The following is a 23,492-nucleotide window of genomic DNA, read 5'->3' on the forward strand; positions in this document are numbered from 1 at the left end:
GGATTCACTGATGATTGGCAAATGACGTGGAGTTTCTGTCAATCAGTGCCTGGCTATGCTAGTGAGACACTTTCCTAAACTTTCTTCAGTCCTAGACGCACAAGCTTCTGCTTCCCAGTGGCTTGGAATTGATAGCTCCTGGGTGGGATTAAAATTCACCACCTCCTTCCCTTCCTTGCCGTCTTTGCTATTAGGAACTCGCAGCTCCTGGGTGGGATTAAAATTCACCACCTCCTTCCCTTCCTTGCCGTCTTTGCTATTAGGAACTCGCAGCTCTAGCAGCTCCCCCTGGTTGAGAGCTGTGAGCAGATTTCCCACTATGGCTCTAGACAAAGTGAACTCTCTCTTGCCTGATGAAAAGGTGGATGTCCGCATTGTCTCAGCTGTGCTCTGTGGTTCAGCCACTGCAATCTTGGTGGTAAAATGGGTGAATCAGAGGCGGGTGCAGAAGAAACTTGAAGAGGCCAAGGGCAAGCGAGAGCTTGGCTTTCAACGTATGGAGAAAGCAGCAAGACAGTTTAAACAACAGGTGAATATATTTTAGAGGTTTCATATCACTTGGATAAAGGGTTTTTTTTCTTTGTATCAAAATTTCAGTGGGTCTCTTCTGGTACTCTCTGCAGAGATGCTGTTGATTGCTGAGGTTTGCAAAAGTGCTAATAGCATGAAAGATGGCAATTATTTCTAGGTAGTCTTACAGTGATGACAATATACTTTCCCAATATGTGTATGTTGAATTTAACATGATTGCTCTTCCCCTGAAAGCTCTGCTTTCCTATAAATCTAGTAGGATGGTGCAGTCCATGCTTTCTCCGTTTCCTTCAGCTAAGATTATTATGGGAGGCCCCCCCCCCCCCGATTTATGCACCCTATCTAACTTTAGGAACTTGTTGAAACTGAGGCAAACCTTGTGTCATGGAAAAGAGGGTATAAAGTTGCTTTCCCTTTTTCCTCTTGCTGCATTTCAACTGGCAGCCTGAATGCAGCTGTCCCTGGCCGTGTTATTAGCAGACTGTTAACAAATCACCTGTCATGAAAGAAAAGATACTTGAGCCTAAGGATTGCTTGGCAATTGCTGGTGCCTGTCAAGGCCATTGCTGCACTTTCATGCTAGGGGCTGGTATGTCTCTGGATAGGAGCAACTCCTTCCCACTTGTCTCTCATTTTGCACAGGGGTGGGTGAAGAGAGTAACGTTCCCAGAGAGAACTTTGGCCATATCTATACAGCACTTTATTCCATCTTCTCAATGGTTCCTTACCTGTTCATTTTCACATTGTATGGGATCTTTCATGCAATGTAAAAGCTATGCGTGGAAATCTAGTGGAATCTACTGGAGGTCCTCTTGCAACCTCATTAACTCAGAAAATGGTGGGAGTTGCATTGACAAAACTTGGGGCAGTATACCAGCATACAGTTATTTCCCGTCATTTCTAATTTAGTGTGCCATGGTGGTATATTGAACAAAAAGCCACAGTTACATAACACAACAAGGCATCGCAGTGTAAAATGAATGCTATAAATTGCATTACAATCAGTAAATCTAACACAATAATCCTCATATCTGACTGCAGACTTACAATGTCCATTGTTAGCTTTAAGTCTTCCTACTTGCACTTTGTGGAAATACAGCCCAGAACTCTCTTTGGGTGCAGAGGGCATCTGTTACCATATATTTACCTCTTTGGAGAAACTGTTCCAAACTACAGGCTCTGCTTGTGATACAGAACTGTTTCAAAACTCTTGGTGACCACAGTGCAGAGGAGAGGAAGTGTGTAATTGGTTGAAATCAATATTTTAAAGTCAATATTTCAAATTCAAAATTTTCTTGTTCAGTTGTACCATCTTTTTAAGGATATCTTAGCTGTCAAATACAGTCACATATAAAATATCTCTCTGACTTGCCATACAAAGCAGGGTGGAGATCAATTTAGCTGCTAAAGCCTGGGGTCAGTACCCATTCCTGGTCATCAGTGAGCTGTTATTTTGCTACTAATTAGATATCTAGTCATTGAGCACCCATGTGATGCTGCTGCTGACTGGCCAATCTGTAGCCTGCTTTGCATGTCTGAAAGGGCAATGTGTCCACAATGCTGTGTAGCAGTGTTGGTCTAGCAAGTGAGTGCATACGACATAGCAGTTTGCCAGCAATGTGTTTGCTCCCTGCTGCAGAACCCAGGAGTGAAAGCTGCTCCAATCCTAGCTCTTCCCCTTGTGGAACTGTCTGCAAAGTTGAAAGATGGCTCATTGTCTCCAGAAAGTGTTCTCTACACCTACATGGAAAAGGTAAGACTGCCTGGGGGTAAATCACAGCTGTCCATGGAGGCACAGGTCAATTCTTTGTCCAGGTAGCTGTTTACCAGCTCCATCTGGTACGCAGGCTGAGACTCTACCTGTCTTCAGACTGTCTTGCCAGGGTGGTGCATGTCCTTGTTTGTCTCCTGCTTGGACTATTGCAATGCACTCTACATGGGGCTACCTTTAAAAGTGACTCAGAAACTACAACTAATCCAGAAGACTGGTGACTGGGAGTGGCCACCGAGAGCATACAACACTGGTCCTGAAAGACCTACATTGGCTCCCAGTTCGTTTCCGAGCCCTTTAAAGCCCTAAATGGCCTCGGCCCAGTATACCTGAAGAAGCGTCTCCATCCCCATTCATTCTGCCTGGACACTGAGGTCCAGCTCCGAGGGCCTTCTGACGGTTCCCTCACTGTGAGAAGTGAAGTTACAGGGAACCAGGCAGAGGGCCTTCTCAGTGGTGGCACCAGCCCTGTGGAACACCCTCCCATCAGATGTCAAGGAAATAAACAACTATCTGACTTTTAGAAGACATCTGAAGGCAGCTCTGTTTAGGGAAGTTTTTAGATATGCTGAAAGCTGCCCAGAGTGGCTGGGGAAGCCCAGCCAGATGGGTGGGGTATAAATAATAAAATTATTATTATTATTATTACTACTTAAGGAGTGAGGCAGAATACATACTGTACAAACTCAAAAGTGACACAGTACAAATGAGTTGTGTCTCTCAGCATAATGGCTCTTATGCTCATTTTAAGGCACTGATGTGCAATATGCTAGCTGAAATACAGCTGTTGTTCAAAATGTGCACAGTTTTGTTGTGCAATTCCCCAGCCAAATAATGTGTCCCAAAATGCACATGGTGGGGTAATATTGTGCAAAAAAGTGCATATATTAGTGGGGAGAGAAATGGCTTTGCCTATTAGGCAAAACTGAATATATGAATATTAAGAAAAAATCACACTAAGGAGGATGGGTTTTTTTTAAAAAAAATTGCAAACTGATGTGAACTTCAGATTGGAAAAATGAGCTAGTGAGAGAAACTAAAACTGACCATCCCTACTTACACATTACTAGTCTAATACGTTTGAATTAAGGTGATTGAGCTCACAGAATAATTTTGAATTTTAATAATAAATAAAAGTCTCCACCATTTTTGCTCTTTAGACCAAACAAACAAGACACTATTCCCTTATCCCAAAGTTCTTGTATCCTCTGCACACACGCGCACACACACTAAAAGCCAAGCTAATTCAAATCCAGCTCCAAGAAAAGTCAAATTTTGCAAACTGCACTATTTGTGCTAACAGCGCATCTAGGCCTGTCACAGTTACAGGTTTAATGGGAGAGTTTACTATCTTCCTCCCCACCCCCACCCTGCATCTAGGGCATGTAATGGACTCAGGCCTTTCATGTACCATATGATCTGTGTAGTTATTTTCAGCCGTGATAGATTTATTATGGTCCCTAGCAGCTAAGCTACAAGGGATTTCCATTTTTGGAGCGACTTGAATTTCAGGCTTCTAGGGAGGAGAGCAGGGGCTTTGCTAAGTGGATCGAGTGAATGCGGTGCCGGCTTGGCAGCTGGAAGATGCCAGCTGCAGAAGTGTATGCAATCTTGTGTGGTGCTGAGAATAGGCAGCGGATCCACCCTCAAATAGAGTGGTTTGTTTGGGTGTTTCTTTATACATTGCTTTTCGACACCTGGTGACCCCAAGTGGTTTCTGTAATAACAGCTGAAACCAACCAGATCCTAATAGGACCAGCATATATCCAGTTTCGACACAGTGAACTTATAGGTGAACCCTATGCTACAAACAGAAGTTGGAACACACCCTTTTGCTGCAGTTTTCTACTAGCATGCTTGTCTTGCATGATGATCACAGATAAAACACTGCATCTGCAAGGTGGAAAAGAGACCTTCACAACATGAACAGTCAAGAAGAGACCATATTGTCACAAATTTGCCTTCTTCTCCCCCTGTTTTGTTTCTTACTCACACAAAGGCCTTGGAGGTAACCCGGCAAATCAACTGTGTGACCAACTTCCTTCCGGAGTGTGAGGAACAGCTCCGGGAGACCAAAAAAAGGGAGAAAGGATTGCTTTATGGAGTCCCAGTCAGTATTAAGGAAGATGTGGCCTGCAAGGTACTTTCTGCTGTGATCCCTGAATAATTGCAATGAGGGTAAGATGAGGAGGGCTCTGCAACAGAGGAAGCTTGCGAATTTAAAGCCAAGAGGAATATGTATATTTTTATACTTCTATTTGTTTAGATAATATGATTAAATCAGCCATGTGGCTCACCAGTTGGGGGGCGAGTGTCCCTATGGTTTGCCCACCTACAGTGGAACTGCTCCTCTCCCATAAACATCACAAATTTTACCTTTAGTTATGGGCATCTGCATGGAGGGAAAGTCAAAGGAGAGGGCACGCTAATTTCTCAAGCTACTTGTGTTATATTTAAAGCTCTACAAATGCTTCTTAGACTAACCCAATTCCCTCTAAATATATGCCTGAATTCACTCTTAAGTGAAATTTGATATTACCTAATGACTGGAGGGACTGTGGTTGTTTTCTTTAAAATAAATGTCACCTCTGCTTTCTCATCTAATGTTTTGGGTGGTTTTTTTGGGATATGGTCAACAGATGTAACGATAAGTATCTCACTTTATTTCTCTAATTCCAGGGGTACCCCAATACACTTGGCTTGGTGAAATTTCTTGACCGTCCTGAGCAGGAGGACTCTGTGATAGTCAAAGTTTTGAAGAAACAAGGGGCAATTCCATTTGTAAAGACTAACCTTTCACAGGCCATAGTGAAGTACGTGTTTGTTTCTTTCATTTGTTTAATTCTTCAAGGCAGCAGCTGGGCCTTAGCAGTCCAGGTAAATAATGGCAGTTTTGGTGGCTCTACAGCAACAGAAAACACAGAAAATAAGGAGGTCGACCTTTTCCTATCACTTTATCCCCATGCCAGGAAATGATGCACCCAGTAGATCACAGCTAGGTGCCATACAGACACAGTTTGACTCTCAGTCAACAGGAAGAAATCCAAGTCAGGCTTCATGATAGAGTTGGGAGACCTGAGAAGCTACAGATGGTTCTGGACTCCCATCAACCCCAGCCAGCATGGCCAGTGGTCAAGGGATTATGGGAGTTTCAGCTGAACAACATCTGGTGGGCCACAGGTTCCCATCCCTGCTTTTTAGGCTTATTTTTCTAGGCAGAAAGGAGAGAAGTTTGAAGAACTACGGTGTGTTTGTGAAGATCGATTTCCAAGTGTCATCTCATGGTTTACTGCTTTCATGACAAAGAACTGGTTGAGGCCCCCGAATCCAAGAAACCCAAAGCATGCTGGGCTGCTTCTTCAAGCCAATCTTTCTAGATGCTAGAATTGAACAGATAAGAACAGACTGTACAAAGCACTTCTTCACTCCAACACTTACATAAGAATGCAACTCAGCATTTTGGCTAATCTACTTTATTTACATATAAACACACATGGAACACTGCAACATGGCTCCCTCTCTCTCTAGCATCAGACAGCAAAGAGAAAGAACGAAGGACAATAGTTCCACTTCACGGAACACAGTAACACAAACATCCTGTCTCCCACTCTGTGGAGTCAAAACATATATCGTCATGTGAAAGACAACAATCCTATGACTGCAATCACGGAGCAGGAATTCTAACATATTGATGATAGCTGTATTCAAAGTGATAGCTATTGTAAGATGATAGCTATTCAAAGTGAAAGGCCCTGTTTTTAATGAAATTGGTACATGATTATTAAGGGACAACCTTTACCAAGGAAAGCAGTCTTTCCACCATTCAGATATATAGGATAAACATACATTCAACAACAGAATCCTCCAAGGACAGGACCACAAGTGCAGTACAACAGAGCTAAAATGCTGGAAGACTGACAAAAGTATTCCATTAAACACTGAGCCTTTCACTTTGAATAGCTATCGTCTCACAGGAGAAAGTGACACCCAGTCACTAGAAGATTTTGATAATAGTTTTGCTCTCAGAAATACCCTTGCTGCAGTCCTTAACTACTGTAAGGATTGCTTGTGTACTCTTCCTTACTGGAGCATTAACTTACTAGCCCCTTTCCATCCCATTCAGCATTGACTGTGGTAATACACTCTTTGGACAAACCTTGAATCCTTTCAACCACAAGAAAACCTCCGGAGGTTCTAGCGGAGGGGAAGCTGCACTCATTGGAGGTGGAGGCTCCATTCTTGGGATTGGGACTGATGTGGCTGCAAGTATCCGAGTGCCATGTGGCTTCTGTGGGATCTGTGGAATAAAACCCACCGGCTATAGGCTGAGGTAGGTCTCACAGGTTTGGAACCATCCATCCATAAATCATGTACAATCAACCAAGTGAGGAGCAGCAGAATTGCAGTTTAAAAGCAGACATTCTTGATACAGGTCATCACTGTAATTTCAGAGAGCCCTGGGAAACTAGTTCTCTGGGTGACAAACATTACATAATCCCTGTAAGTTAGCATGATCTGGCATTTGCCAAGGCCCATCTGCCATTCAGGATCTCCTTAAGAACAGCACCAAGTTCTTCACTCTATGTGGAGTGGGGGCGTATAGAAGCAGGAAGTCCCATTGTGCAGGCAAAAATTATTGTACTAATCTGACAACTTCTCACTCAATGAACCCCTGTGTTTTGGCATTTTTTTTTTTTTTTTAAAAAAGCAGATTCTGAGGCTAAGCCCTGTGGAGTCTTGGCTCACATTGAAGTCACATTGATTTTATTTTTGTGTTTTTATGTTGTGTTTTATACCTGATTAAATAAGTAAATAAATAAATAACACCAAATAACACCACAAAGAGGTTGCAGTAAAGGGCTCCTCTTTGTCTAAGCAAACTTGGGTTATTGACAAGTAACATTTGTTTTTTATGAGATGTAGTCAACTAAACTTTCAGAGTATTTGAGGCATGAGGATACGCCAGTTTTCCAGGAAACGTGACTATATCTGTGAAAGAGGGGTGGGAGTGGGGGAAGGGAACTGCATTAGTAGCATAATTCCTGACTTCTGGACTAAAAAAAAGTGGGCAGTGCCACAGAAAGTATTAAACACAGGGAAGATCCAGAGCCTGTTTTCACTTAAAGCTCAAATCTCTCTGCAAATTTTTGTTAGTTCTGGTCTAAATTCTAAGAAGGGAAGTGAAATTGTTTGAATCCACAGTGTATGCAAGCTGCATAGTTAAAATATCAGGATCTGCTTCAGTGAGGGGTGGACATCAGATTCTGCCCTCCTCTGTGTAGTTTTACAGAGGCTCGGAAGTTAATTAGGTATAATGAAATGTGCCTATAACATTTCCCTATCAAATATTTTAAAAAGGAAGGTACTTTGCACAGAATTTCCAATGGCTTTCCAATGGCTTTCAGCTATTAGGAACATCCTTTGACGCATGTCACTTGCATTTCATGGCTTGGGTCTCTTTGGCTCTCTCTGTCATTTGGCTTTTCTCCATCATTAATTTACTTTTCCCGTTTGCTCTTGTGCAGCGTCAAAGGTGCTAGCACTCCTGTAGCTGGAATGAACTCAGGTGAGCAAGTCTATTGCTGATAAAATATAAGCGAGAGTTGAAAGTGTTACTTAGCTCATGGGAGAATTTAAACAAGCACAAGCCCTTTGATGGAGACAGCGGTTTTCTGATAAGCAATAAACTTTTAGAGTTTGGGCTCATTTAAAAACAAACAAATGCAAATGCCATTCTAGGAGAAGGCCAGGTGTTAATGGTAATTTCTGATTTGTTTAACGAAGATCAGATGTATCTTAACTGTTTTTGCTGGCTATATGTAAGGAAAAAATGGTGGGCATTTGTATTGCAACCTGAAAATTCATTTAATTTTGTAAGATTCTGTGACAGTAAAAAAAATTAAGTCAAATGATCTTTGTGCCTGTGCTTACACCATAGGAGCCAATTCCAAGGGGCCAAGAGGTCTTTGCCCCTACAATAAAATATTTGAGGTTGCCACCCCCCCCAAAGCTGATGGGCATTGCCATTCAAATGGTGTGCGTGCACCATGTCGTGTGATTGATTAGGCAGGATGGGGCTTACCTGCCCCCCAATATTTTATTCAAGTTGGCACCCCTGGCTTACACAAATACTCTATGCAAATGTATGTAGACCTTAGGCCTTGTGGGATCTACTTAATTTATTTTTACTATAACCCTGAGATCCACAGAACCAGGTGCAACAGACATTCTGAGCTCGGCAATTTGTTTTGAAATCCAGAATGTCTTTTCACATAAAAATCCTCACCCCATCCCCAACGCTCTTCAGTCAGCAGTATTAAGGGGAAGTCATTATATTGTTGCCATTTAAACAACTGGTCAGATCTACTTCAAATCACCAGAAATTGGCCATCTGCCAATGGCTGCACACAAATATAGCCCCTGATAGGACTTGTAGTCCAAAAGGTGTGGAAGTGACAAGGTTGCAGATGGCTGTGCTAAGCCACGGTTTCACAGCATGTCTGAAATGGGTGCAAAAATTGCACCTCAATTCTTTTTAATGTTCATACTGCAAAATTCATGGTTGCACATTTAAAACTTACCTTCTTCTTCTGGTTACCATGTAGAGGACCTGACTGCTCAGTTTTCATATGGTGAAATGAATCTGTGAACACATTGTCACCCAGTGAGATCTTTAGTTACCACCATATCCTAGAAAAGCATATTTGTAGATGCATTTCAGAATACAATAAAATTGGCAGTTTTTGTGGATGGGATGACTGGGTGATCATCATGTGAAAACTGATGGGCCTGGGGAGAAAGAAATGGCCCTTTGGCATTGTTGTGCACGTAGAAACCCTAATAACTGGAAGGCAGCTGCATGGAAATCATGCTACTAGAACTCCTATCTTCTTCCTCATGTTCAGAAGTCTTCCTCTTTTGTTCCAGTCATCTCCGTGACAGGCCCAATGGCAAGAGATGTGGACAGTCTGGTTCTGTGCATGAGGGCCCTCCTGTGTGATGAACTATTTCGCCTGGATTCATCTGTGCCCCCAATTCCCTTTAATGAGGAGGTAATGGAATTGTGTTAACAGCACGCTGAAGTAGTTGATTCACCATAGGCTTTTAATGCATAATGAAATTTCTCTTTTAGTGGGGGAATCTCAATTTTTGTCAGTGCTGAGATGTGAGTGCATGCATGGAAGGTGTCACCGTAAAGATTTTAAACACTATAGCAGCAGTGAGTGGAGCTGTCAGCCAAGGAAGGAGCAAAGGTCTAAAGGGTAAAGCCAAAATGGAGGCCTAGGGTTAAGCTTGTTTGAAATCTGAGGTCTGAAACCCTTTCACAACGAAACAAGGAAAAGCTCGAGATTGGTCTAGGTGTCAGGAGGGAGAAATCTGAAGTCAGATCTGACATCTAGGCAAGAGAAATTAAAGGCTCAGGAGACCCATGAGTCAGTTTGTTATCTCTCTAACAACAACACGAAACTTGTGACTCCACCTGCAGAGCACTAAGTCTAGTGCCACCTAGTGACTCAAATACATAGTGATATTATCCACACAGAGGAGCTGAACAATGATACCTATTGCATGGCTACATAAATAGTTTAAGACAGGAGCAGGACTCTCTCTTCTTCAGGTATCAGCTGAGGTTTCTGGTTGTTCAGAATGTGGCCCTGGATTTTCAGGTTGCTTCATGAAATATTATTATTTGTACCCCGTCCATCTTCGGATGGCTTCCAACAAAATACAAAAACATAGTAAGACATACACGAAACATTAAAAACTTCCCAATACAGGGCTGCTGTTAGATGTTTTCTGAAAGTCATGTAGTTGTTTATCTCCTTGACATCTGATGGGAGAGCGTTCCATAGAGTGAGTGTCACTACCAGAAAGGCCCTCTGCCTGGTTCCCTGTAACTTCAGTTCTTGCAGTGAGGGAACGTCCAGAAGGCCCTCGGAGATGGATCTCAGTGTCCGGGCTGAATGATGGGGGTGGAGATGCTCCTTCAGGTATACGGGGCTGAGGCTGTTTAGGGCTTTAAAGGTCAGCACCAAAGAGGAACAAAGTGAATACTCCATCCCTTATAGTCCCTGAATTGATGTGATCTGAGTTGATTGATGTTGACACTGTGTCAACAACTATTCAGTTAACAAGATGGCTGGGCTCAACAAATTAGACAGTGGGAAAGAGCTTTCTAAAACCAAAGCAGAGTCAAAATGCTACACCTCATATGATAGTGGTACCCAGGGAAGGGCCTCTGATGGAGATTTTTGCACACAGATACACGGGGAGATGAGCAGTCTGTCAGGTACCCTGATCCCTAGCTTTCACCCTCACATGAGCTGTGAAAAGCCATGTCACCTTCTTCTCATTGCCCTGGTGACTAGCACTATGTGATTACTCTGGTACTTCTCTGCAGATTTACTCTAGCTCCCGGCCACTCAGGATTGGCTACTATGATGGAGATGGTTATTTCCAGCCCTCTCCCAGCATGAGGAGAGCTGTTCTGGAAACCCGACAGTTGCTACAGGAAGCAGGACACACGGTAAGCTCTGGGCCCATGGAGAGCTTTTTCTTACATTGCCTGAACTTTAATTTATATTGAGTTTGTTTGCTGCATTTTCATTGCTTTAATTTTATTGGGTTTTGTAATACATGTAACAAATCAATAATAATAAGAGATGGCTATTTATGCAGAAACAATGCACACTGCCAGCGAGAACATTGATTCTTGATCTTTGTAAATGATGCAGTGTAATGTGCTATTTGTTAATTAAGAAAAAAAGAAATAGCAAGTGGAAGATGTGGGGAGCAAAGGAGAAAGAAACTTGACGAAAAGTTGCTATGGGAAGGAAGCAGAAGGGGATAATAAAAGTAAGGTATTTTCTTCATTATTTTCTGGAGCCATGCTAGTCTACTGGCATTGTTTTTTAGAAGATGCCTGTCACCACTGAAAATGTAGCCATTGGATTGCTGCATGTAACATACACTTGACTTTTGAGTCTACACACCCTCTTTTACACAGAGTAGATCTATTGGATTTAGTAGGCTGAAGTCATACCCTCCAACATTTCTCCGATGAAAATAGGGACATCCCATTCCATAATGATAATTTTTACTATTTATACCCCACACATGTTACTGGGTTGCCCCAGCCACTCTGAGCCGCTTCCAGCATATATAAAAACATAACAAAATATTAAACATACACAGGATTGCCTTCAGATGGCTCAGGGGTCAGATAACTCCAAAACCCCCAACATTTCTCCAATGGAATTCAGGACATCCTAAGGAAAAGAGGGACTTTCCGGGATCAAATCAGAAACCGGGACAGCATCTCTAAATCAGGGATGTCCCTGGAAAATAGGGACACTTGGAGGGTCTGCCAAGTTAGTAATGGTCATTAATTCCAATTAGTCTGAGTAAAATTTAGTTGAATACCGTCCTATGTCTGCATACCAGTTACCAACTACTGGCTGAAACATACATTTCCAGTTTTCTGACATTAGATATTTTGCAGCTTCCAGAGTTCTGCTAAGTTGACATTTTCTGGTACTTATTCAAGCTTGTGGCTGCACCTGCAGCTATAGACTGGGCTGCAGAGTAAAATTCAAGACAAAAGTTAATAGAGGCCTGTGGAGATTAGACAATAACATTCTCCACCAAGAATGTGTATCCAGGCAATATATAGGTCCTCCTTTCCTTTTACTGATTGCAAAGAATCACATGTATAAAGGCAGAATGATAACTGCATATATTTATTATATTTTTTGTTGCCTTTAAATATTTCCCTTGTTTTTCTGCTCAGCTTATACCTTTCACTCCTCCTCGAATTGATTTTTTGGTGGATGAGCTCTTCACCAAAGGCCTCTATGCAGATGGCTGTTCAACATTACTGGAAAAGTTGTAAGTAGATACCAAGACGTATAGACACATATGTAGTGTATGTACCGTATGTGTTTACAGGAGGACACCTAAAGTTAGATCAAAAACTTTCTGAAGAACAGATATCAAGGCTCTTTAGTGGGAAACGATTAGGAACAAAAGAGGCATATTAATAATAATAATAATTTAACAATAACAACAACAAAAGAGGCTTATAATAATTATTTCAGATTGATTTGAAAAATCTGGTGTAACATAGTAATTATAACATTCAAATATTATAGAAGAGGAAGTAATGGCCAAAACACATTTCTGGAATGGCTTTTAGAACAACATACACTTTTTATTATGTTCTGGAATAACAAATGTCAATAGAATATGTATGCATAAAAATATATTTTTTTAATTGTAGTATTATTATGTATACAAGTATTGTGCAGATAACAATGACAATAGGTTGTGGAACTGAATTATAGTGTGTTGCATAAAATTGATAAACGGAGGGAGAGAGGCTTAAATTAAATTATGCTCTTGTTGGGTGGGGAGGTCTTTGCTGAATTACTGAAAATTCCGTTTCCTTCAGGAGTTGATTATCTGCTCCTCAGTCATGCTTTAAGTTTGAGATTCTGCATTTGTCTATCAGGGGTTTTAACTGCAAGGACAGTAGCTGTAGCGTAGGCATGTCATTGCAACAGGTAAATAGCATTTACAGACATTATCGTACAGCATAGAACCTGCTTTCTTCCTCTTTTTACTTTCCCAGTGATGGAGAGTTTGTGGATTCCACTTGGACAAACCAGATAAATTGTTACCGGTTGCCAAATTTACTGAAAAGGATCCTGGCTCTCATTTTAATGCCGTTGGTGAGTCTCCAACTTGTGAAACAGACACACAGACTTTCTCCATATATACCTTTGTGTATGCCAACAATAAGGGATGCGGGTGGCACTATGATCTAAACCACTGAGCCTCTTGGGCTTGCTGATCAGAAGGTCGGCAGTTCAAATCCCCATGACGGGGTGAGCTCCTGTTGTTCAGTCCCAGCTCTTGCCAACCTAGCAGTTTGAAAGCATGCCAGGGAAGGTAAACGGCGTTTCCGTGTGCTGCTCTGGTTTCGGCTTTGTCATGCTGGCCACATGACTGGGAAAAATTGTCTGCGAACAAATATCAGCTTCCTCGGCCTGTAAAGCGAGATGAGCGCTGCAACCCCAGAGTCATCTGTGACTGGACTTAACTGTCAGGGGTCCTTTACCTTTACCTTTTTATTCCAACAATATTGCTTTTCATTTATATGTCTCCCAATTACCTTTCCATATTGGTGCCAATGCAGGTTATTTTGCCACAGGGGCTTTCCAGGTGACCCAAACCACTCCAAGTTAAATCTGTCCCTGTGTGGTGTTCACCTCCTCTTTCGCAGCCTGGGATCATCATCATTCCCCATAGATTAATGGAGATCAACAACAGAATCAGTAGCAGCTGGTGGACTGCAGCTTCCCAACATTGCACATTGCTGCAGCTTCCCATGAAGGAGAGGTACAGGGAGATCAGTGTGGTGCAGCTTGCAGTGGCAGGAGCATCAGATTATCTATGCTGCTTCACCCTGCTGAGTTCTCTGCATCTTCCTCTCTGAGTAATGATGCACAGTGTTGGAAAGCTGGAAGAGCAATGCCCACACTGTTCCACCGGTTTCTACTGAACAGGATTCTCAGCCAACTTTTGCAGGAAATGTTCAGGGAAATCCTTCGCCTCTAGGAGGTCATAAGGCAGAAGTAGGGAGTGCAGCTTTGGGATTGTGTGTTTTATTTTCTCTTGGTAATGTGATCATGGAAAACCTCAGATGCTGCCAGATAGCTAGAGGGAGGCTGATAGACCCTCTGTTTTCTGAATATTTGGAGGCTAGCTTTTCAGCTAGGCCTGGTGTGGGAGCTCAGAGCCTAAGCTAGGAGTACAGCAAAGAAGCCATTGGCTGCCACAACACTAGGTTCTCTACTTGGCAAAGATCTTCATGTTCAAGGTTTGATTTTGTCCAGAGGAGGGAAGTGAGCCTAGGTTCATGAGCAGACAGTAAATCTTTAGAAATTGAAAAGTACAGAGATGGGGGCAGGGATTGCAAGAGATGACAAGCCACGGGACTAGAGATGCAATCATATACTGTACACGTTTACCTGGGACTAAGTCACAGAATCATTGAATTGTAGAGTTGGACATGTAGTCCAACCCCCTGCAATGCAGGAATCTTTCACCCAACATGGGGCTCGAACCCACAATTCTGAGATTAAGAGTCTTATGCTCTACCAACTGAACTATCCCATTCCAATTGAACTCAGTGGGCTTACTTCTAAGTTGACTTGCCAAGGATTGCACTACAGGTAGGATGGAAAGGAGAGACTGCCGGGGCAAGGATTTTCAAGATCCAGGGCAGAAAATGCTTCTGTTTTAATATTTTGGCCTATATTCCAAAAATGCCTATGATGAATCTTGATTGCTAGGGAGTAAATCTGCAAGGTTGCTCCAGCATTCTTGGAAATATGCTGAAGCCTTTGTTATGCATCTGAAAATGAGATTGCTTACAGGTTCCTTAACGGCACAGGAAGCTTATGACTCCCTATTTGCATTGATTGCTATTGTTATATTTAAATCAGAACGTGGCTCTGGATCTTTAGAGCAAGCCATGTTCCATTTCCTTCCAAGCTGAATCGTAATGCAAACTAGTATATTTGATTGTTTCCCTCATATACAATGTCTCAGAAATGACTGTTTCATTTAGAGCTCGGTCGCCTCAGTCAATCTTGTTAACTGAAATCAAGTTCTAGCTGCCTTCCTTATAAAGCGGAATAACCAAGGTGGAAAATCATAATCTAAGAATAATGACTTTGATGCAGCCAGTCTCAGGTTTTCATATGCTGCTTTCTGATGAGCCCATCCTCTGCAAAATGATCAGGTTTGAAAGCAAAGTGGAGAAAATAGAATTGCCAGAAATCTCACCCCCTGTGCAATAACTTTTTTCTTATTGCCCCCCCCATATGCCACAATACATTCTTTTTATCATGACTATCCACTCAAAAAATCTCTTGATAGTCAAAAGAAAAAAGTCAGGCACAAACTCCGGCTATAGTTGTGAACTTTCAAGTCCCACTGATTTCATTAAGTGAATTAAGCATGAGTGTTACCCTCTTCTTTTGAAACTAGTGCAACTAGCTTTGCCTGGGTTGAGCATAGTTGCTTTTAAGAGGCTGTTTGTGAATTGCACAGGCACAAATTTACCAAATTGTCTCTATCAGTTTCAGTTTTTATCCACAAAGTGTAGATAAAAATGATAGGGAGGGTTTGAGAGAAGGGCCATTCTGATTTTGCGGCATGCATAAAAGCCAACATGATTGATAACTGAATTTTATGTATATACTGATGATGAGAGCACAGGGATGGGAGAGTCATGTGATTCAGTTTGCATTTAAATGTGCTCTTTCCCAAGCAATATGTGAACACAGTCAACTTCTGAAATCCGCACTTATCTGAACTTTGCAATTCAGTTCTTCAGCCAAGTCACCTGTATGAACATGCATATACTAAAGTGTGCATAGAAATGCAAATATTAGTAAAAATAGATGAAAAATGCATTATATTAGTGGGAAATGACTTGCAAAAATGTGCATATTAGGCAAAAATACATCGAAAGATTTGTGCATTAGGTGAAATTCCCACAAAATTTCTGATGAATTTTCATGAGGACCTTAAAAAATTTCAGAAAATGGTTTGGAGATGTGAAGAACTAAAGAAGGAGAAACTGAGAGAAACTAAAATTGACAGATTTACCAACCAGCCCCTCACTGCACCTGAGAGCAACAGGCCAGCTTAGGGGGTGCCGAATAGGCTACATGGCCCAATCAGCTCAGTTCTCCAGCACTGCAGCTCACTCCCTGCTTTGCCTGCTTGCTACCTGCTCAGACAAATGCTGCAATGCCTTTGTGGCATCAGTGTGCATCACATGAGTTGACCAGTGCTTGGGCACGTGGGATGCCTGCTGGGATGAATAGCCTGGGCCGGCTTCCTGGTTCTGGCCTGTTCGGTCAGACCCTCTCCTAATGGCATTGTCTGTGATCCATTAGGGCAGCGGTTCTCAACCTGTGGGTCCCCAGATGTTGTTGGACTACAAGTCCCATAATCCCTGAGCTCTGGCCTTGCTAGCTAGGAGTTATGGGAGTTGTAGTTCAACAACATCTGGGGACCCACAGGTTGAGGAAGGCTGCATTAGGGGAAGGTGACAAGGTCAGACAGACAGCTCAGGCGCATCCCAGCAACAAGCAAGCATCACTACTGGCAGAGCCCTAGCTCAGAATCTGGGGCTGGCAGGGACTGAAGGGAAACAGCTGGAGGAGCCACTGCTGCCAGCCAGCATCTGTTGCCTGAAGTGGTCTTCTCACTCTGCCTAAAAAGAAATAAAAAAGAAAAGAAAAAAGCTAAAGGACCCCTGGACAGTTAAGTCCAATCAAAGGCAACTATGGGGTGCAGTGCTCATCTCGCTTCAGGCTGAGGGAGCCAGTGTTTGTCCACAGACAGTTTTCTGGGTCATGTGGCCAGCATGACTAAACTGCTTCTGGCGCAATGTAACACCGTGACGGAAGCCAGAGTGCATGGAAGCGCTGTTTACCTTCCAGCCACAGCGGTACCTATTTATCTACTTGCACCTCATCCTGGGGATTCGAACTGCTGACCTTCTGATCAGCAAGCCCAAGAGGCTCAGTGGTTTAGACCACAGCCGCACCTGCATCCCAGAGACTGCCTAATGGGAGGGCTGGTCCTGTAAAAAGCATGGCTGCTGGAGAGATGTTTGGATCGCAAGAAACCCTTAGCCTTTACTTGACCTTAACTTCTTCATCATGTTAAGCACAGTGGGAGCAGATGCTTTTTGGGTAGGTGGGGTACATGTGACAAATTTCAGCCAACTGTGAGAGGAGAAAAATGCTGTGTAACTTGAATACATAACAACAAGATGATAAGTTGCAAAACAGCTTTGCAAACAGTGCAATTTTGCAATGCCAGTAAATTTCAATCCATATCAGGCAACTTTTAAAAAGTAGTAGATGCTAAGGTTATAAGCACTTACCAGAGTAAACTAAAAGTAATAAAAATATCACAATTGTTCTTACTAGTCAAAAAATTACAAGTGTTACTTTTTATTCCTATATCTTGCCCTTCCTCCTGAAGGAGCCAAGGGTGGCTGAAAACAACTATACAGATAAAATCAGTAGAAACAATGATGATGTTGTTATGTGAAATTTGTCTGAAAGGGACCTGGGCTTATATCTGGAGGGACGTGACCACAGTTGAATTTGTGTGAATGTACTTAAAGTAATTCTAAAAGTCTCCCTTTTTACAAAGTACTTCCACAAAACTGCTTTTCCACCTCCCCTCAAAAAAACAGTTGGGGATCTTGCACAAAAGCTTTTTAAAGATGTTAGTGATAGTGGAAATATTGTGAGTGTGAATTAACACCCCTTGGGAGCTCATGATTTGTGTGCACTGACAAACCCTGTGGATCATTAGTTTTTAGTTGAATAATGAAATAAGACAGAAAGTCCATCAGTTTCTTTAGTAGAATGCTCCAATGAATAATTTACGAAGAGGATTTACCTCTCATCGAAACCCCATCAGCTGTAATTTGCAACTTATCACTTGGACACTTTTCTAAAAGCTGCTCTGAAGATAGCATCTAGATGGATAGATGTGGGACTATACATATAGGTTTACTATTCCTTCTTTTCTTATATTTATGCCCCACTCTTCAGTCATGCTTGGGTCCCACAGGAGTTAACAGTTTGCACACAGGAACAATAGAGATACATTGGTGTATGCATGATAGTCTATTCTGGGCCCTGGCAATTGGTGACATAGTTCCAGGTACATCCCTGGGCACACATGGCAGTGAAGCATAAATTTGTTCTTGGGACTTTTTGTCTCAAACCTGCTTTTAATCAGACACATAGGAGAGTTCAGTCATTACTATATTTTTGAATTTAGCTATGACTTTTGATCAAAGCATGCTAGATTCCTAATGGAAAAAGGTGGTGTATAATAATAAAAATAAAAATAAAAATAAATAAAAAATGTATTCCCTCTCCCAGTTCCCACGAATCTCTCGACATCTGAATGCCCTTATTGGAGTAGGGTAAGTTAATTTTTACACAATTTTTAAATGGATGCATTGTGAAGTACTAAATAAAATCATGATGGGGATTTTGTGTGGAATACCAATGTTGTTAAAACTTCACAACCACTGTTGTGAATAATGATATTTCCATCATTGTGAATGTACTGTGTGACTGCATCTGTGATGAAAAGTGACTATATGGCGAAAATGGGCAGTTTTAGTTAATTTTCTCTGAGGAATTTTTTTCTCTTGTTACTGTTATGAATTCTAATATGCATGCCTTCTGCAAATTTCCTAGGTCAGTGAAAAACTTCTGGAAGAACAACGTTGACCGGATGGTAATTTTGTTTTCTTGTTAAAAGGCAAAAAAAAGTGCCCAAGTGCTCAAATTTTCTCCGCCCCCAATCACTGCTCATCAGAGAGAAACCTGTTCAGAAAGGGCAGTTTCTTGGGAAAGTGTGCATACAGTCTCCCTATTGGGTAGTTTTTGTGCCTTTCATCGCTGAGAGCAAGATGTGCAAATAATAGTTACCTCACAATCCTATATGGTTTAATTCTGGAGACTGATATTAATTGAAAGCTAATATGGTCCCTAGAACCCCAGCTACAGCACCATCAATGATGCCGACCTATGCTAATACTGTATTCCACAGTTCTGGTCTATGTTAACATACAACCGATGGAGCTGTGGTGTGCTGTTATGTACACAAGCAGATAGTTTAAAGTGACCAAAGAGGGTTGGGCCAAATGATGAAGTGAAGAGCATTTTTGACAGAGGTCGATCTGATGATAAAGTACTAATGGGTGAGCAGAAGCCATGAGAGACTGAGGAAAAATAGGACTCATGCTGAGGGTATGCAGTAGCATGTCAATCGTCTCCCAAGTCTTCTGCATTTGGAGTGTCTCTGTCTTCTCCTGATTTGTTTGTAGCAGAGGTAGTAGTAGTAGTAGTAGTAGTATGGTTGTTTAACTCTTTGACATTAGACAGGCATTACACAGATGTGACAACCAAGGCGGCCTTCTGCCTGGTTCCCTGTATTTTCACTTCTTGCAATGAGGGAACCACCAGAAGGTTCTTGGAGCTGGGCTTCAGTGTCTGGGTTGAACAATGTGGGTGGAGACACCCCTTCAGGTATAGCACACTTCAGCCTTTTCTCCACAGCTAAAATGACTAGAACACTGTAGAGTTTCGTAGGTTTTGTGCTGATCAGCAACAAGTAAGGATGTAAATGCATTTCTGTTAATCAATTCACACTGATGGTGGCATTTTGTATATAATAGCCACTGTCTTCTCTTTGTATTTCTCCCCAGGCTTACCGTGATGAATTCATTGCAGAATGGAGGAAGTTGAAGCTGGATGTTGTGCTTTGTCCAGCTTTGGGACCAGCTTTTAATTTGGGATATGCTGGCAAGCTATTTGGTACCAAATAATACATCTTATCTGATTTTCCAGTATACATGCTATTATGTTGATCCTGTTCCCTTGGCTTGTTGCATACTGTGGATTAAATTATGTGGCTTTCTCTGAGCTGACCTGTAGAGCATCCTGCTCTGACCAAAGGAGGAATAGATGATGACCATCTTCCTCTCCCAGGCTTATGATCCAAATATTTATAAAAGTTTGTGGAGAGAGGGTATATGGGCCAATCCAGCCACATTGTGCCATCCTTGATATCTACCATATTTCCTGGCAGATGATCCCAACTTGGCAGGAGATGGATGTTAGAACATCCATCCTCTAATACGTAACTGTCTCCTGCTCAGTAGTAATCAAGCAAGAGGAAGAAATTATTTATTAATCCATTTAGCTCTGGTTCCTTCAAGGGGCATAATGAATTTGAAAAGTGGTGAGGCAGATTTGTAGAGCAGGGCTATGAAGCAGGAACACACTACTACAGAACAGGTCCCATTATTATTAACATCACCACCATCTATTGTATTTATAACCCACCCTTCAACCTGAAGGATACCAATATGGCAACATACGTAGCTGTAGATTCACCTACATTGTATCATTCCATACTAGTTGGGATGGACTCCTTAACCCACTTAGGTATAGCTAAGACATTAGTCTAGCTCCACCCAGGACATTAATATACTGTGAATCTGTAAGGTATTGCTGGCAGAACTGTAGCTGGGTTGCATTGTAGTCTCACAACCCATACCTTCTTCCAAAACTATTGTGAGTAGATGGGATTTTTTGACTAATGCATTAATTCCTTGATTATTCAATATTTACCTTGCATGAAATTGTACTTATACTTTGGTACTTTTCCTTCAACCGGTGTCAGTGAGAAAATATTATCATTGTTATTTTATAATTGGAATCAAAAGGTATATTGAGTGAGTGGAAAGGAACTTCTGCCTGTGCAAGGCAGCCCCCTTGAATTCTGGCAAACCCCCCCCCCCCCAATTCTCTTAGCTGGCCCCTACAGTACCTGGCTGCACACCATTCCAGATGGAGCAGCTTTGGGGAGACCACAGGGGCACTAGTGGTGAGAGGATCCATATTAATCTTGTTTCCTGAGTGGAGTTCTGCTCACTCTTCTCTGGACCCAGTATTATTAATCCCACAAAACAAAACTGAGTGAATTAAGTCTCATCTCCTTTTAAAAACTTCAAGGCAAGAAGATTGCAACAGATTTCAGCTTGACCAGATCTCTCGAGGTTGCTTGTACAGTTAGGAAGAATGTGCCTGCAGGCAAATGCCATATTTTCTTAGAAGTGATAAGAAAGGACCCTCATTCGTATTCTAATTTTTTTCAAGGCTTCAGGCTTTAATCAAGTCAATTCTTCAGGTTCTCAATATGCTTGAAGCCAAACCAGGAAAACCCAGTTCCTTTTAGGCTGATTCCATGGGTGTGTGCATTGTTGATGTGGATGCTTCTAGGCAAATATCTGAGAAAACACTTGAGTCAATCAACACCTTTCTGAGGCTCCTTCCCCTGAACAGTTGTGCGACTGTTCTTAAGGTTATTTTAGATTAGTTGATAAAGTAGCACAAGACAATCCAGCAGTGCTCTGCCATGTCAGGATCATTTTCTTTTTCCTTATTGTGTGTTTGTGCAGAGAAGTATGCACTGCGCTCTTATTGCATTTGCAGGTTGGTGTCATGAAACAAAGGTCTGGTACCGCAAAATGAGAAGTATTGTGTGTTGTCTTTTCCAGTTGCTACCACTTACACCCATTTATACAACGTCTTGAATTTTCCGGCCGGAGTTGTCCCAGTTACTACAGTGACACAGGCAGATGAGGAAGAGCTGAAGCTTTACAAAGGGCATTATGGAGACCCCTGGGATAAGAGGATGAAGGAGGTCAGTCAATAGCAACCAAGGCAAGGACAGTGCCTAAAAGCTGCATCAAGCATGGGGAACCAGTGACACACACACAGATGTTGTTGGACTGCAACTTCTATCTATCCTGTCCCTTGGTCATGCTGGTTGGTGTAGAGACTGATGGGAGTTGGAGTTCAACAGATTCCTCAACCCCACCACATGTCGTTGGGGCTCTGTTTGCTGTACAGCTTTGTAGCAGATTGACCCTTCCTTGCTTGCTTCCCTTCTGAAATTAGGGAAATTTTGTAGCTGGTTAACACCGCCCATTAAATTGGAAAGCTGGAACTGCTTCATTAATATACCTTCATTGGCGGCTTCTGATTTGAGTAGGATCTTAGTTATTGCCAGACAAAATTACGTTTTAAAAGTAACTTGTACAGCCTTATTCTAAGTGTGTTTATTTGGAATAGGTTCTAAACAGGTTAATGTGATTAAATTGTTTCCTATAAGAGCACTTGACATCAAATCTCTGACCTGGGTAAAAAAAAAAAATCACAAACATAAGGTCATGGAGTACAATTATTAGCAATATTCCAACACAAGTGACATGTGTAGGAATACATTTTTATAAACAAATGCATGGGATGCAGCTCCTAACCCAAAACACTAAACCCCCACAGTCATGTTGGAAATCTATTCTGAGCATTTCCATTATCCTGTTGAAAATAGGCCTCCTTGTTGTCCAGTAGAACCTGAAAGTCTCAATCAATTCAAAACGGAGACACGCAGGGAGAAGTCTGAAAGCCAGAAGCTCAAACTGGCTGCTTCCCTCAGTAATGAAATACACTTTGTGATACCATGCTGCCTTTGTATCTCTCCTGCAGGCTGTTGAAGGTGCCATTGGGCTGCCCGTGGCTGTCCAGTGTGTGGCCCTGCCATGGCAGGAGGAATTGTGTCTTCGGTTCATGAAGGAGGTAGAGAAAGTCTCCCATGAAAGGAGGGGCAGGAGGAAAATCTGATCCTGTCGGAAAGGAGCACTGTATCTGATAAAAGATCTGCTTTGTTGACTACTTTGATGTACCGCTGCATGTGTACTGGACATTGCTTGATCTGCTCAGTTACATTTTTATCAATGTGTGCTAGAAGACAGTTTTGAAGAGAATGTCAGAATGTTAATATGTAACTTAGTGAGCAGTGAACCTTCAACGATGGTATGCAAAGAGGAATGCTTAAAAGATGCACACGCCCCCAATGTTCTGTGAGTATATTTTGACTAGCCTCATGCCCCACTGTGGGTATTTTGGTTTCTTCTACTCCATTTGCTTTTAGACTTGGATAGTGCAATAATGTACAGGGTGAGTCTTTTAAAAGAGGCCCCATGGAACATGTGTACCCTGTATCCACGGGGCCTCTTTTAAAGGGCTCGCCCTGTCCTTCTTGGTCTTCTGCAGAATTTGCCTCTTCATTCCTACATGAAATTCCATACAGGAAATATAAATCAATAATTTTGGCAGTGTTTCTCAGTCTACAAAGTTGCAACACAACTCTTATGTTTAAGCATGTTATGAGCAAGTTAACATCTTGTCCAGTGGTGGGGTTTTTCTTAGCAGAATTTTAATCTGGGTCTTCCGTGTCTGTACCATCACACCACATTTTAATCACTTAGATTTTATTATACTTTGCTTTTTATTGTTTGTCTTTATTCTTGCATTAATATTTCAATTTTTTAAAAATGTACACCATTGTGGAATCCATGGCTGAATGAAGGCACAGTAGAACATTTCAAAATAAAGAAGCAAAAAATGATTTTCTTTCTTTGACAATAACAAGCAGCCTGAGCGCTCCCATCTTACCATAACAATGAATGACCAAACAAATACAAGTACAGCATAAAATTTCA

General features: G+C 41.9%; 1 protein-coding gene across 1 annotated transcript; it reads left to right on the forward strand.

Moving 5' to 3' along the window:
• Nucleotides 1-211: 211 nt before the first annotated feature.
• Nucleotides 212-23,398, forward strand: LOC308479050 (vitamin D3 hydroxylase-associated protein-like). Its single transcript, XM_081009411.1, has 15 exons — nt 212-529; nt 2,171-2,284; nt 4,302-4,442; nt 4,982-5,115; nt 6,426-6,632; nt 7,828-7,868; nt 9,230-9,354; nt 10,704-10,829; nt 12,093-12,190; nt 12,933-13,032; nt 18,292-18,335; nt 18,616-18,655; nt 19,629-19,737; nt 21,486-21,631; nt 22,477-23,398. Exons 1-15 carry the CDS (start codon nt 320-322, stop codon nt 22,609-22,611), a joined length of 1,770 nt encoding a protein of 589 aa, XP_080865537.1. The 5' UTR covers nt 212-319; the 3' UTR covers nt 22,612-23,398.
• Nucleotides 23,399-23,492: the final 94 nt, after the last annotated feature.

The sequence above is a fragment of the Podarcis pityusensis genome (genome assembly GCF_964106645.2).
Source record: "Podarcis pityusensis genome assembly, chromosome: 6".
Taxonomy (NCBI): Eukaryota; Metazoa; Chordata; class Lepidosauria; order Squamata; family Lacertidae; genus Podarcis; species Podarcis pityusensis.

Excerpts from the sequence above, each read along its gene's own strand:
- LOC308479050 (XM_081009411.1), top strand. The coding sequence starts at position 320 with ATGGCTCTAGACAAAGTGAACTCTCTCTTGCCTGATGAAAAGGTGGAT. Across the intron at positions 5,116-6,425 it reads CTTTCACAGGCCATAGTGAA|CATTGACTGTGGTAATACAC; the intron begins GTACGTGTTTGT and ends CATCCCATTCAG. Across the intron at positions 9,355-10,703 it reads CAATTCCCTTTAATGAGGAG|ATTTACTCTAGCTCCCGGCC; the intron begins GTAATGGAATTG and ends ACTTCTCTGCAG.